The 16391-nt window shown below is 37.3% G+C and overlaps 1 protein-coding gene across 1 annotated transcript in view; it reads right to left on the bottom strand.

Annotated features, from left to right (window-relative positions):
- Positions 1 to 489: 489 nt before the first annotated feature.
- The window catches only part of SPON1 (spondin 1), a 197691-nt gene continuing 181789 nt past the window's right edge, over positions 490 to 16391 (bottom strand). Inside the window, exons 8-16 of the mRNA XM_026087745.1 lie at positions 9041 to 9242; positions 7847 to 7987; positions 6570 to 6645; positions 5966 to 6148; positions 5450 to 5620; positions 5171 to 5338; positions 4104 to 4268; positions 2103 to 2366; positions 490 to 1257 (exon numbers count right to left, since the gene is read on the bottom strand). Of these exons, the coding sequence (XP_025943530.1) occupies positions 1094 to 1257; positions 2103 to 2366; positions 4104 to 4268; positions 5171 to 5338; positions 5450 to 5620; positions 5966 to 6148; positions 6570 to 6645; positions 7847 to 7987; positions 9041 to 9242 (1534 nt within the window). The 3' untranslated portion in view covers positions 490 to 1093. The remainder of the gene's footprint in view (positions 1258 to 2102; positions 2367 to 4103; positions 4269 to 5170; positions 5339 to 5449; positions 5621 to 5965; positions 6149 to 6569; positions 6646 to 7846; positions 7988 to 9040; positions 9243 to 16391) is intronic.

Raw genomic sequence — 16391 nt, 5'->3', positions numbered from 1 at the left:
ATTTTTAGATCTTCCTAAACTCCGAGTAAAAACCACAAATGACACTTACTGCCATAAATATATTCTTGTGGCAATCTGTAATTAATATTTTAAGAGTCTGTCCTTGTTTCATTTCAGGGACTCCCTTCCCTTTGCTAGAAGGGATGCATGAAAACTTGGCTCACCTTTTCTCTATTATTTTTATTATTTTTTAAACCTCTTTCTCTCTTTACCTGTGATTGATTAATATCCTCACTAAACAAAACCTAATTTTTACTCTCTCCCATGTGGAAGTCTTTCCATGACACAACTATTGCAGCTGACTGCGTTTTTGGACCAATTTTATTAGTTCTGTATCCCTTTTGAGAGTCAGTGGATGGACCAAATAGAAGAATATGGCATCTGAATACATAATGATATTCACATGTTTTCTTTGTGTGCTATTTTGACTGTGACTATACAGTGGGCAGACATCATTACTAAGCTGCACAAATTATTTCCTTTTTAATTTTTAAAGAAACAAAGATCATTTTGCAATGGACAATAATATCCATTGGAAGAAAAGTATATAGGATAATTATTATAACTATCAGTTTAACTATCAGTTTATCAGTTTAAGTATGAAAAGATAAATATGCACCTTTAAAATTATTGAACCAGCATTACTGAAATTATTCCTTGGCATAGTTCCGTAATCACATAGGCACTGCTTTGGATTTTTGAAATCAAATCAAGAGAGCAATCCTTCCACATATGAAACATGTCACTTTAACTTAGTTATGTTAATAGCATGCATCCCATGTCTTTACAAGTAGTATTTCTATATGGCTATTTCATGTCCACAGATAGGTCTGTATTTCAGTTAAATGATTCACAATGACTTACTATTTTTATGCATTAAGGGCTAGCTGGAGTATCAAAGATTTACTCTCAGCATAAATCTGTGAGGAAATATTTATAAAATACATTTCTTGCACCAGCAAGACTAAAAAGCAAACCACACTGCAAAAATGAAAACTAATATACACTTTATATATTTTTTTGTTTTAAAAACCAAACCAAGGTTGACTTTCCATTTAGCTCGGAGTACATCACTTGAAAGCCTCCTGTTTTGCTAACAAGGATGAACATTACATGCCCTTAGCTCCTTTTTGTCTTTGCAGCTAGTAAACTGAGTGGTTTTGGACCTCTTCTTTACTATCATGTAGCGTTCCTGAATTCCACCTCCACACAGTGTAGAACATTCTGTCCAAGCAGTCCATGGTTTCAGTCTGCAAACTGAAAAAAAAGTCATTTGATTCAGTTTCCAGTATTTCAGACTAACCTGCATATCTCAATATGTATATCATTATACACACTTACTTTTTTGAATATAAGATATCATATTGCCTAGTTTATTACAGTAGCAGTTAAGGACCCCCAATTAAGTATAATCAAGGTGCATTTGACAAACACTGAAAAAATACATTGAAAAAGAAATTTACTGTCTACATTATAAAGCAGATAAAATTAATGAACTGTTAAATGTGGGACAGGCATGAGCCACAAATGAACAATAACTCATATCTTGATAATGTGAGCTATATCRCAAAATATTATATTTTACTGATTTGAGGCATCAGTTTTTGCTAATACTGTCCCTTGTGGAAAAAAAGAGTCTGAGCAGATCTGAATCAAATTACTGAGATGGGAATTTGCTCAGTTTTGAGGTTTACCATTGGATCTAACAAATACTTTAAAAATTCAACAGGATCCAAAGATTATCGTTCAGTTCCATGTATTTGTTGTTTGTTTGGTAGAAATCCTTTGCCTGGTCTAATTTCTGGATGTTTGATATGCCACTGTTTGTGGCGAAGGAGCTAGTAAGCATCTAAAAATATTCTCACTGATGATATAATGGACAGATAAAAGCCTTTCTCCATTGTGCCCTAAGCTTATGTGTCACACTTTTTTGATGACAGCCAAACACTGAAAGCAGCTGTACTTTATTGCTAAAACCTTCCCTCAACTGTAATACTGAAAAATGTTATCACAGCATGAAGTGGAGCTGCTCACAAACTCCCTCCTGTTATACAGAAAAGTCAGACAGACATGAGCATTCTAAATGATGGTTTCACACTCACCTGGGTATTGCTCACTATCTGTATTTTTCTTTGCTTGTTCACTTCTCCTTTTCTCCCGGGCCTCTTTCCATCGCCTTTTTTCCATACCTGGGCCTCTCAGGCATTTCCTTACTCGACACTTTGTACGTTGGACAGTTTCTGGGCATGCTGTTCCTCCAAACTGTGGCTCTATTTTAATCATTCTTGTCCTGATCATATGGCCCTTTCCGCATGACGTATTGCATTCTGACCACTGGGACCACTCCGTTAGTTCACAGTCAATGGCTGCAAAGAATGAGAAACATGAGCAAATACAAGAAATCTGCAATACCTGGCAACCTAACCATAAGGTCAGGAAGAAACACACAGATGTGCCTAATGAGTTTTTGCATCCTAAATACATGCATGCAACTTAAGCCTCCAGTCTTTTCAGCAAATTTTGTGAAGCTACACATCAAAATTTTCCATTGAGTGAGTTAATCGCTAGCAGAAATATTATTTGCCACTCTCTCAGTTTCCTTTCCAAGAGTGGTGCTGGCAGGTCACTAAACTTGGAACAAACACAAATAATTCTCCTGTGCCTTCTTCAATGTTCCAGTCTGTAAGGCTGTATGTCTATTTCGTAATGAAAAGCTGTAAAAAACTGAGCTATATATACAAAGAAGGTGATATCTGAAATCTAAGCCTTGTTTTATTGGTAAGATGTAGAGCTTTAAAGAGGTACATTTTGACACCCCGAGTAAATCAGAAGAGAAAAAAAATGAACAAACCCCAAAAGGAACTTTTTACAGCAACCCAGAAGGAATGGAACCTGTATCTTTTTTTTTGGTTTTATACTATAAGCAAAAGTCACTAATAACGTTATGACCTAAAAGTTTTCATCTTTTCAGCGTTGCTTAAAACTCACAGCCCCCCTGAATAATAATCAAAAATGGTAATTCCAAATTATTTAAGAAAGGCTGAGATAAAAAAACTGCATTATAAAACCATTTCTAGCCAATATTTTCTTTGAAAAATAATGTAATTAGTTATAAAATCTCTTAAAACTTCTGGCAACACTACACCAAAAGTATAATCATGTCCTATTCATTCAGCAACACTTCAGGCTATTGCTCTTCACAAGGAATGCAAGACAACTGGAAATCTGCACCACCCAGGAAGTGGGGTATTTTAGTGTAGTAGGGAATAAAATCAATGCAGTTGTCTCCACACCACCCACTGGCGCATATGATATTCCAGGGTGGGAAGGGATGTAGGTCTGTAAAAAGGCTATGGCACAATTCAGAGATGTATCAAAGATGTAGCCTCTTTTCTGCTCTATCTCTGAGCTAAAAAAATCACACAGGTAATCTTAATCCTTTCTTTCCTTCCTTCTTTCCTCTCAAGGGCACGTTCTGCATTTTTATATATATATAAAAATATATATAAATTTCTGACTTCTTATACTATTGCAAAGCACAGGAATTGTTGCCTAAAGTTGTGTTAAACACAGAGTAACCATACAAAGCAGTATTGGTCATCAGCATAGGTTAAAGTAAGGCAAAATTAAATTTAGTCATGGTCCTATTTCAGCTGCCAGTAGCCAAAAGTGCGTATTAAGTATAAAATAAAATAAATCAACAGATGATAACACTCCCATATTACTGACCCCCCGCTGTGGGCAGACCAAAGCATAATACAAATGGAAAACAAGAGTGAGCGCAAGAGAGCATTGGATCACTTCTTTACTTGCAACTTTAAGGAAGCAAGAACTGCTCTTTCTAATTGTAGACCCTTCTCCAAAACAGGATCAGAAAGTCTATAACATTTCTGAATTTAGAGAGCATTTACCTAAAATGTTCGTACTACATTTTATAACCAAAGGCAAGCAGGAGATAATTGTCCATACAATATCTTTTTTAAAAAAGAACTGATGTAAGCATTTAAGAAGTGATGCTGCAAAATAGTGAAAAGGTTTTGACTGTTAGTCTGTAACATGTATAAAATTAGCCTTCGTTTTCCCAGAGAGTTTCCCACACTTACGGCATTCAGGTAACATGCATTTTTCCACTTGTTCCAGTTCCTCATTACAGTCTCCAAGCTCAGCAGCAGATTTCAGCATTCTTTGCCGGGTTCGCGTTCCCTTCCCACATGTTACACTACAGTCACTCCATTCAGACCAAGGAGAAAGTAGACAGGGAATAGTATCTAATACAAAAATAAAAAAGTTAATGAAACTTTGTTATACRTTACAAAGGTACACATTTTGAAAATAATTCAGGTAGAAAATATATTGTCTTTTATCTGTCTTCGACTACTCATATTTTGCTGTCACTTTGGACAAAATAAACCACAAGCTGAATGATGCTTCTGCAAAAGCTCAGAGAAAAACTGTATTTAGTAAAAAGGCTTGCTTGGTTTTAATAGGTTTTCTTTGCTATCTTTTTATATATCTTATTCATATATGCAGCTCCCCAGTAGTTCCATGGAATAAATAGTTTAAGAAGTTATGTTTGAACCATAACTTTCTTAAGAAACCAATACATAGTTTCAGTGCACAGAACTGGAAGTCAAATCAATGTAGTCTAAAATGTGGCATTTATTTATTTACCACATTTTATCTACTAAAAAATCATTTTTAACTATAGTTCTTGCTGTCTCTGATGAAAATCTTAACATTTCTTAAGAAATTGAATACGATAGTAGTAGACTATTAAATGCTAAGGGGGAGACTGGCTGACTGCACAAAAGGAGCGCCTCAATTTCTCAGCTGCTCATGGGCTAAAAGGAGAGGGTACTGTTTTAGCCTAGCCTTTTGATTAAATATACCTCATATTCTAAAAATCAGAATGGCTTACATATGGCATGCTAATATACACATCACTGTATGGCTAATACACTCATAGCATACAACTCAATATTTTTTACTGACACTCATTCCGTTCGTGCAAGTGGTACTTCATGCACATTCCCCTAAGGAATCTGATTTTAAGGGGAACAAGAAAAAGTGGAGTGCTTCTGGTTTAGCTATGTTCTTTGGTGTGATGGAGCGATGTGTCAGAAATGATGTCTCTCTTCTTAGCAGAGGTAATATACTCATGGACACTTACGGCATTCAGGCATCATGCATTTCTCTGCCTCTGTAGTTTCTGCCTTGCACATGGATCCGTCAGCGGGGGTCATCTTAATCATTCTGTGTCGTCTTTTCATTCCCATTCCACAGCTAGCGCTACATTCATCCCACTCACCCCATTCTGTGACAAGGCAGCTGCTGGGGGCTATTCAAAATGGAAAGAGAAAATGGTTCACTAGCAGAGCTCATATAAAACATGTTTTCAGCAGTGCTCCTGCTATTGACCAGATTTTACAAAGCTAAATKAAATACTTACAACATTCCTCATTTACAATACATTTCTCAGTCTCTTCAGTAGGCACTTTGCACATAGAGCCATCTTCAGGGAATTGTTTTACATATCTCTCTCTAGATCGCGTTCCCATTCCACAGGAAACACTACAGGGGGACCATGTAATCCAGTCAGACATCATGCAAGTGGAACCATCTAAAATACAGAGGACCATTTCAATCGCTAGTATTAATATGATTACTATCCACTTCCCTGATAAATCTGCATCTGCCCATTTGTGTACAGTATCACTTTTTTGCTGCCTCTCACGTTGTCTTCTCTTAATTTACTCCTTTCATTCCTTACGCTTCCATGTACTTCATACACCCACTCAACTGAACTGCCGAACTGACCACAGGCAGCTCCTGTTTGCATTCTTCAGCAATCATTCTTCTGTTTGCCATAACTCAAGTCATGCAGCAACCAACAGTTTAAGAACTTTAAAGAAAAAGTTTTCTCTATCCTACAAAATGTTCATCTCCACCCTTTCCCCTTGATTACCTTCATCACTGCAGCCTGGACCCATGCATGGCTGAAAATCTTGGGTATCTGGACAGGGCACACTGAGGTCCAGCTGAGCTTTAAGCATTCTCTGCCTCATCCTCTTGCCCTTTTCACAGGTAGAAGAGCTGCAGGCTGACCATGGAGACCAGTTTGAATATATGCAGGTCTCAGGGGTGTCATCTAAAAATAAGAAAAGGCAGTGAAAATTAACAATAGATTATCCTCCATTTGCTTATGTTTACTTTGCTGGTGATTACTTTAGATGTTAATATGGTAAGTTATTTCCATCTGCACTCTAGGCTTCTCCATTTTAACCTGAGAGAAAAAAAAGACTAATTACCAACTTTGATTCAAAAAAAAAAATTGCTCCTTTTTTTTTTTAGAACCCTGAAAAGCTTCTGTTTTATTACTTTCGCTGTTATTGTCACCTGTCATGTACACATGCAATTTCTTTTCTGTATAAGGGAAAGCTAAAAGCAGGTACCAGAAAAAGTGAAAAACTAAATCACTCTTTGACACTGAGACTTCTGCTCCTTAGTCAGTTTATCTAGAAATGGCACAAAATATAAATTAGCACAGCGCAAACGAATTTAAAAAGTACCTTCTTCTTTTTCTTCCGGTGCTAGATCTGCCACAATATCATCTATGTTATCAGGTACGATATTGCATTGCTCCCCCTGCAAAGAAATGATTGTGGAGATTGGATTTAGGAAACTCCTGTACAACCAGATAGAGGGGCTAAGATAGGTATAAAGTGAGTTGCTAGAAGCTGCAATGTAACACAGCTAATGTGTTACATATGTGTATGTGTAACATAAAGCTATGAATATGTAGTTAATCACTTTTGTGTAGACCTCCAGTGGAAAACTTATAATTCGCTCAGTTTTAATAGCACTTAAATGATTCATGGGTCTTACAATTTCATCTCTAAAAAACTTACAGTACATAAAAGTGATAAGAGGAAGGAGAGGTTGGGTGAACAGAAAAATGTTGTGTGTGCATTTCTAAATATGTATATACTTATATTTAGTTATAAAAAAGGATGTATGAAATACCTAAGTAGGGGACATCATTCTCCAAAGAAATATTCTAACAGTACATTGAGTATACCAGTCATGGGCATCTGTCTAGATTACTGTGTAATTGTTCCCCAAATACAATACACTTTGAGGAAAAAAAAAATGGAGATTAAAGGATTTGAACAACTGCTTCAAGCAAAAAAAGGGTTAAAGAAATCTTTGATAAAAAGGATGACTAGGCTACCGTTCTAGATCAATATGGATCTAACATATGCTATGGCTTAACTTATGCTCTTGAAATGTAAATGGAACAAAATGACTTTATACATATTCAAATGTGATCTAAACACCCTCTCCTCTGGACCCCCAAAAGAGGAGATGACTGGTCTTAAGAATTCTTTACTGGATAATAGTGGAGAAATAAAGTTAAGCTAAGAAAACCAAGCTTAAATATCAGAGAATGTTTGTGACATAAAGGGAATCACTGAATAATCATATAGGAAAAGTTGCACCATAAGTCATTAAGACATGGCTGGACAAAGCGCACAGGAAGACAGTATAACTGTATCTGCAGCAGTAGCAACAGGACAGGCAAAATATTTTTTTATATAATGCTTTTTTTCTCTTCTAATTCCTATGCATATTTTTAAAAATCCCCAGATAAGCAGATGCAGTAATTAGCACAAGTAGGAGAAACAATACCTTAAGACAGTTTTAAATTTAAGAAAAAGTTTTACTTATTTTCTGCCATTACCTTTGCAGGGGGTTGGTCAGGGAGGATAAGGTTCCAGGGGAGGGGGGAAGCTTGTTTTTTTTTTCTTTTATGAGGAGTTATCCTGCTATTATTTTGTAATACTACCTTGCGTGCGATTCTCTCAATTACCACTCTGGCTACCAGCTTGATAGAGCCTCCTTCTGGATCATAAAATGGACTTTGAGGATGATCTAGGCTCGTAAGTGGTCTGATCTTCTCTTGAGGAACTGTAGGTTTATTGGGAGACTGCAATCAAAGAGATAAATATGGCTTAAAAATATATTAAAATTATTAGTAAAAGTATAATTCATCTGCAGAAATAAAAATGTCTCTGAATGCTAAACTTTGAAATTCCATTAGAAGATGAACTCGGTATGTTCATACTTAACAGCAACTTTTTCTGTCGTGAAGAACTTCTCTAACACTTTGGGATTGGACCCTGATGCTGGATTCACAATAAGATGCACACCTTATTGTGTGGTTAGATAACTACATTAAAAAAAGACTTCAAAATGCTTACAGAGCTGCATTATAACTGGAGAAATTCTTTATGTTCTGAAAAGACTGGGTCTGGGGGGAAAAAAAACCCAACCCCCCCCCCACCTTTTGTCTTCTGAAATAGAGCGTGCATGGAATTTGAGAAGGTAACTCATCTTGCCTAGCTTTGGGTTGCCTATACTCTGTGTTTATGGAGTCATGGTGTAGGTATATTGATCACCCATGGAGACCTAATCAGTTCAGTAATTTGATGTGTGACTCATTTGGTCAAAAACAGGATTTTACCTGAGGATAATCTGAATCTCTTTCTAGACTGAAAGAGAGGAGGAGAGAGTGGATGATTTTAGAGCCTTGCTGTGATGCAAAGTGCAGAGTTTCATTCCCTGCTGCTACTATTAACTAGTCTGTGCCAAGTGGGACAGTCAGCATTGGGTTGAAACAGCAGAGAACGCCATTTGAACTGGCTGCTGATGGCTCATAGTATCCAAGGGCCTGGGCACCTTAATACTTTTGTTCTGAGCAAACTATGTCCTCAATTTACTCAATAGATGATTATAGTAATATTCCAAGGGAATATAATGGAATATTATTCCATTAATAATTCTCAGGGAACTTAGGCACACTGAAGGACAGTAACTGTTGCCAGTATCTATCTAAATGACTTTTCATTTGTTATGAGCAAATTTTTTAGTAAAGTAGTATAAAGATGTCTATGACATTACCATGGATGAAACAGCTTTCATTTTTCACAGCTTTAAGGTAAACCTTATGTTTTGAATACATTACACATAGTCCAAATACCTCATAGGTAACGCCACTGTCTGTGCCGGCATCCCATGGTATTAAATCCTGAATGACTTTCTGAACCCAGCCACAGTCCTTGGTACAGAGGTCTTCAGCCGAGAGGCCCACGTTCCAGTCAGGGCTGGGCCCCAGCATGGTGAGGAAGGACATCAGGTGCCGATGCCTATCAACAGAAAACTCAGCAGAGGGAGCAGCTCTCCTGCAAATTGCAAATAGGAAGACTATTGACAACTGAATTCAAGTTTGCTATTAAACAGCAGCAAAATGGTCCTTCACACTGCGAAATATGGAACATGGGAATGACACTGTGTATATAGTATGTAGAGATGGACAAGCAAGAATGGGAGAGGACTCTTGCTCAGCACAGTGTTTTCTTCTCAGCCGTAGCAGCTGCTATTTGAGAAACAACTTTGACATCATGCAAGGATGGGTACGGTTTAGTAGGTGACAGAGATGTAGCAATAAAGGGCTGCAGCCGCATGCTTATGTCTCAGTCATGCAATAAAAAAGCCTGTCAGGACACTTACTACAACAATCCAAAAATTTGAAGTAAAATAGCAGGGAAGTATCCTGAAGTTTTGCACTGCTGCAATACTTTTGACCAAAAGAAGATAATATGAATTCCAATTTTTAAAGTGCTTAGAAGTGGCAGCTGTGGTGGGGGGGGGGCAGGGGGAAATGCTCATTAGTTAGCATTTTAGTGCTTATTTAAGAGAGAGCAACTGGCGATTGCAAGCCTGCCAGAGTTCAGCCAAGCCTTTTGCAGGTTTCTGCCAGGGGATGTGAAAACACCTCTATTCATCCAGCCTTTGCCAACCATTCTCTTAAGAAACTGTTAATCATGCCAAATCATGTAGTGCCCTCTGATGTTGACCAGTAATTATCACATTCCTATTCAAATGGCAATTGAAATCAGATCTGAACTGGAGGTTTCTGTTCTCAGATGAAAAGCTGGAACTCTTCATGGCATCCTCCTCGGGAACAACTACTGTTGAGTTACTTAAACTAAGTAACTAAGTATTACCCAAATTCGGCAAACCTGCTCCAACAAAAATTGGTCTGAAGTCAGTACGAGTTTTCTTCAGATACAGGACTTGAACAAATACTAAGTCCTTTTTTTTTCTTTTCAGTTTACGCCAAAACACACCGTTCACAAGCATCTGAAGACCATAAATGTTTATTTTTAATGTAAGTCTTGTTACTGTGTTACTCATCCTGCCTTTCTGGGTAGCTGCACATACATAATGCACATACACTGTTCCTCTCTAGTCAGAAGAAGAATCTTCCTATTAATGCTTGCTTCACTGTAAACATGTGGCACTTCATTCGTGCATTTATTCTGGCTCATGGAGCTCTTAGAATATTAAAAAACCAGAACAGCTCAAGGACAGTGTTCTTGAGAAGGTATCAGATGTTATCAAATGTAAGACGTCTAACTTAGGGTGGTACCTAGTTCCCCTTCAAGAGGAAAGTTGCATCAATAGGCCTTTCTTAATAGTTAAAATGTTCTGACCAGCTGTGTTCTGGAGTCTTAAGAAGTTGTTTCTTACCGTGTAAATTGGTCTATATTGAATTAAAGATTCTGAGTAGAAGAGTTTCCAACTGTTTGATGACATTAATCCTGCCTTTCCAAGAAAGAGATGCAAATGACTTATCATGACAGATAGAGCTCTGTTTGGATTTCAGTAGAACAATTTGTCTAATGTAAATTAATAAAATAATAAATGAAGGTATTGATGTCTCTCTGTGTATACAATATTCTGATATATTTGTCAAGTACATGGCAGTGATTATTCTTTAAAAGCCTGCCAACTGACTTCAATATCTAAAGGGTTTACTACAATATAAGAAGCGCTTTCTAAGAATTCCCTATAGGGATTTTATATCTAATGCTGAGAAATAAACAACTTTTTCAAGGCTGACAGTACACAGCAAAAATAACAAAGATATGTTTATTTATATACCTGATCTTTAAATTAAGCATATGTCTATAATATGCAAATTGCAGAACAGAGACCCAAACCAGCTCTTTTAGAGAAGAAGCAAGGGCAGTGTGGCCTGCATGGAGCCACTCACTACTGCTTCTGGCACTTGAGATATACTAAATTTGTCAGTATGGGTTTCTCAACATTATATTTCAATGCTCTGTACAGACACGCTCTCAGAAAACCAAAAGAGGCAGACTTAATCATACCATTTCAAGGCACATGGTTAGAAACCACCTGAAGACTCCTTTAGACCCATTGTAGTGGAAATCTTCTGTCACTTGCTATTCCTGTTATAGGCACAGTACCATTAAGTCTTTGTGCTTTGTTAGGAAAGTAAATATTAATCATGTTATTAATATAATTCAAAATTAAACACATATACTATATGTCTAACTATATCAATATTGAAACTGTGTGAAGGAACACTTTAGTAGGAGATAATCTTTGCCTACAAGCTTCTGCTACTTATGCATCACATTAGATAGCTCAGTAACCCCTTCTGTCTTCAGAGCCCTTTGTAAAAATTACCTACCTCCTGTTTTTTCTTTAAGCAAGGTAGCTAGTTTTATGACCATTTGACAGATGACAAAAGAGAGGAAAAGATTAAATTGCACATCATTCCCACTTCAGCTTCCTAAGTCCAACCTTGTATTTTTGTCAGAAAAACCCACCTAGCTGTTCTATGATCCTGAAGGCACTCAAAATCCACAGGTGTCTTGGCTTTCTCCAGTAAAGCTCCACGGATATATCAATGTCTAGTTTGTGACATGCTCAGAAGCACTTTGGGCTTGATATCATCAGCTGCTCAGCAACCAGCTCATGTCTAAGCTCTGTTATAATGAGACAGGTGCCAGACTTTTCTCTGTATAACTCACCTGCAGGGCTGGACCTGTTAGAAATTTTCAAAACCAGAGGAACTGGCAGGAGACCCTTTCTCATCCAGTCGCTTCATGCCTGACGCCCAGCCTAGGTTTGCTCACTACAGCTCAGTTCCTCCTCCGCGGTAGAGGAGATTCAGATTTCTTCCAGGAGCGTGTACTCACTATCGGCTGTGTTATTCTGGTGTCACAGTACTTTATGGGTCGCCAGTTGAAATTATTCCATTTTGCACAGAATATGTAAAGGCTTGTACAACCAGAAAAAAAAAAAGAAATTTGTAACAAGCATTCACTCTGCAGCATAGCGGTTAGAACATCAGTGTGGAACAGGGATAGCTGGATTCCAGCCCCTGCTTTAGTGAATATTTGAAGTATTTTACCCAATGTCTGTTCAATATAGAAATGTAAAAATTAATAGATGAAACAGGGAGGAACATTTTTGCCTTTTCCTTACTCCACTCTTATGCACACATGCACACACACTTCGGCTGCTGTGCGGCATAACATGCTAAGTTGGACATTTTTTTTTAATTTCTGTTATGCAGGTTTAAAAAAATTAAGTATTTAAAATATATATTATCGTAAGATGTTTTTGTGGAGCTTGTTCTCATATTCTATTAATTTCTCCATGGATACTTGTAAGCAGTATGCATACAAATTTGAATCACAATTGTGTAATGCTGCCAACATTCACACAGTCCTCCTTGAGTTGCTGTAACTAAGAAAGTGAGACAGGCTGATCTAAGGCAAAGTTTATATTCACTATCTAGGGATAGGCTTATACAATATATAACTGCTTTTTCTTATAAAATGGCAAATTTTTAGTATTTCCAGTATGTGGGTAAACAGTGCCATTTTTAAGGTCATAAAATTTTAAGAAAGTTGTTTTCTTCTGTGATGTTTTGAACATGTTTAGTAATGCCCACAGGAAAAGTCTTAAGTTTATAACTGACTGATTTCTGTAAGAGCCAGATGTGTCCCTTCTCCTTCCGCTACACATGTAAAAACACAGGAGAATGAGAGTTGCAAAGCAAATCCAAAACATTTAGGTAAGTTCTAGGTGACAACCTTGATTCTAAAACCCCAGCTGAGGTTCCTGCTTTTGCTGGTTGAAGCAGACAGTATTTTTCCACTGTGAACCTGATCAGCCTGCTGACAATTCCTCTCACATAATACAGAATGAGGCAAAGTACTAGATAGTATCCTGCATTCTAATTTTCTCCATTTTCTTTATTTTTCTTCTATTTTCTCATCGTCTGTTAAGCATGATTTGAATCATGAGCTATAGGGATGACATATATAGAGCAGGATAAGAAAATGCTCTTTTTTCCCTAGCTTTAGAAAAAAAGGTTAAAAGAGCACAAACATGATTTTGCTTTACAAGGTTTTCCCCTAAATGAAAGTCTAGTTGCTGATGCTATCAGTGCTGGACATGGGGGGTGGATTTTAAAAAAGCCTTTGACAATCCAACAGAAAACTCTGCTTGCTGCAGGACATATTTTTGAATGAATACTGTTGTGTTTTACTGATATCAGTGTAAAAGGTAGTAGAGCACTGAGGAGAAGGTAGAAATACCTTACAGAAATAGTAAAAATAGTATTTTATGGAATAAAAACTTTGAGGTTACTTTTGATTTAATGTTTCATTAGTATACAAATAAAACACTAGAAAAAGGTGGCCATCGCATGTACTGTTTGTCTCTGTGATACCAACTAGCTTAACAAATAAGACCATTTATAGGTTTTGAGTTTGTACATTGGGAATCAACGTGAATTTTACCACTGGATGTTCTGTGTACTATAGTCATGTAAGAAAACTATTTGCCTTACCCATGCATAAAGAATTTGGCTCCTTTTTTGGATACAGAATTTTACAGCACACATAAAACCTATTATATAAGGACAGAGTGGAACATTAAGAGCATCTGTATTTGCACTGCAAAGTGCAGTGTGGTGTAGAGAATCTCTAGTTAGTTGTTAATTCACCAGGTTGGACACCAGAAGCGACCTATCTGCCGCAGCACAATGTACAGTGTACAGTGTGGTAGATGCTCAGTATGCAGCAGCAGAGGGAAACCCATCAGCCTGAAACATTCAAGTTTGTGCAGCACTTCACAGTTACCCAAGTTCTGCTTTTGGTGGTGGGTAAAAAAAATAATGATGTGATTAAGTGGCCATATTAGAGATAATAGGAGAGTGTAAAATACTTACTGTTATGACAGTTAATGGAAATAAACTTCTAATTCAGGTAGAGAAGTCTTACATATTTTACGATGGGAGAAAAATCTGGTTGATTCTATGGATTTAGTAAGCTGAAGGATATTGAGGGTATGGTAGTTTGAAATTCCTTATACCTCTCCAGCTTTTTTCACAGAGCTGTATTAAGATATAATCATTTTAAGCTTATTACTTGGATCCAGACGCCAGATTCATACATTTGTACTAGGAACTGATTTCACTGGTGCTAAGGGCAAACTAATAGCCTTTTCATACATGAGGAAAAAAGCGTAACCACAATTTAAGTAAGAGAGGTAGAAGAATCTGTCCTCATCTGAGGGCAGCCAGAGGTAACTGCTCAGAGCCACGCACAGGCTGCAGGTGCCAGTTCACAGCGGGGTAATTCAAGCGCTGCTGCCTGCGGGAAACCAGCTACCTCCAGCCCACAGGCAGCTGCCCGAGGCTGGGGACCAGTACAGCAGAGCCGGGAATCTGACCTGGAACCAGCATGCTGGGACAAGTCCTGGACAACTTCTGCTGCCATCCCACCGGCAGGCACAGAAGAGCATGCCAAGGACTGCGGCTCCATGCTCCTAACCCCGGCTTTATAGGTACCTTCATCCCCTTATTACTGCTCCTTCCTCAGCAGCTCTTTACCCCTGTTCTCACTATCGCTTAGAAATGTGCTAAATTTACCCAAAGTGTCAGATACAGGAGGGAATGGTTTATGGGAGAGGAAAGGATCAGAAAGCTGATTATTATCTTTCATAACTATTTCTCCAAGCAATACTGTGCGGTCAAGGTTTTTCATATTTAGGGGATGTATCCAGTTGGAAAGGGAGTACAAGAAGAGCAACATCAGTCTTATGACATCCCATAGGATTACTTAGGGAGCATAAGCCTTTTTTTCTAATCTAAAAAGTTCAAGGCTTTTTGGCAATCAATTAGCAATTCATTAGAAGACTTCAGATACTTTCTTCACAAGTCCTTTGAAGCACCCACATTACCAACATTTGGAACTGACTTTTAACACAGGTTTTAAACAATCAATCAGATGTGCCTCCAGTACTTCTCGTGTTGGATTTTAAAGTTCAATAGATCCCAGTAAATCCTGACATTTAATGGAAGAATATTATGCAAGCCACAAAAGCATCACTCTTGGTGCTAATATACCAATGAGGTAACAACACCATTCCTTTTTGGCTGAAAAACTAGCTGAATATATAGATCATAAAAATTGCATATTTTAGGGAGACAGTAAATGAATTACTGTTATGCCTGTAGTCAACAAAACTGACATGCTTCTGTTCAGAGGTTTACACTACATCAGAAATACACTTTCCAGGACGGAGGATGTTTTATTCAGCTTAGAACTTTTTGCTATTGATACAAGTAGCATTATGAGCATGAAAACACATTTCACACCCTTGAACTTCCAACTCTGTACCTACTGCCTACCAGCAGCACCTACACAACGTCTGTTTTATTGACTAAAACTTTAAAAGTATGACATCCTGGAAAGTGCACTTGCTTCAAAGAAATAATGAAGTGAAGAAGATCTACAATTGAATGAAAAAAATACCACTCTCCTAAAAGTCAGCAACTAACAAAACATGGATGGTGTTATATTAAGATGACATATTAAGAAAACATTTATGAAGTCATGCATAAGAATTAGGACTATTATTTACAGGTATCAACACCTAAACATAAAAACAGAATTTCAGCACTGCACAGAAAGAAGAGGGAGAATCCTTCTTAAGTTCTGCTCAAATGCAGGGCAGGTAAACTTTTAACCTAATGAATAATTTAAACATGCACATGTCTCCAAAGAGCCAGGGAAAAAAAAAACTATAATAAAATGAACACTGACTCAATGAAATTTGACTGGCATCCATACAAAAAGGTTGAAAATCACTTTAATGCCAAGCTGTTATTGTTTCTGAGTACTAAATCAGAGGTGATGACAGTAAGAGTTTGCCTATTTTGTTCATAACAAAACAGATTAAAGAAAGCCACAACACATTCTTAGTCAATTACCCTTCAGACTACAGAAAAGACTGCATAAAAAAACCTCTTACTTTACCATATAAAAGCGCTTAATAGAAGGATATTGCCTATAACCAGCTGAGAGAACGTGGCTATGTGACTGTGTACACAGTGGAGTAAGGGACTACATCATTACCACTGACATTAAAACTACCAATCCAAACAAATGCTGTTCTAAAAATAAATAAATAAATAAAATTGAGTATTTTAAAAACAA

This window comes from Apteryx rowi, unplaced genomic scaffold (assembly GCF_003343035.1).
Source record: "Apteryx rowi isolate R43461 unplaced genomic scaffold, aptRow1 scaffold_73, whole genome shotgun sequence".
Lineage (NCBI taxonomy): Eukaryota > Metazoa > Chordata > Aves > Apterygiformes > Apterygidae > Apteryx > Apteryx rowi.
The sequence above is the reverse complement of the archived record's forward strand: the minus strand, read 5'-3'. Positions and strand labels throughout refer to the sequence as shown.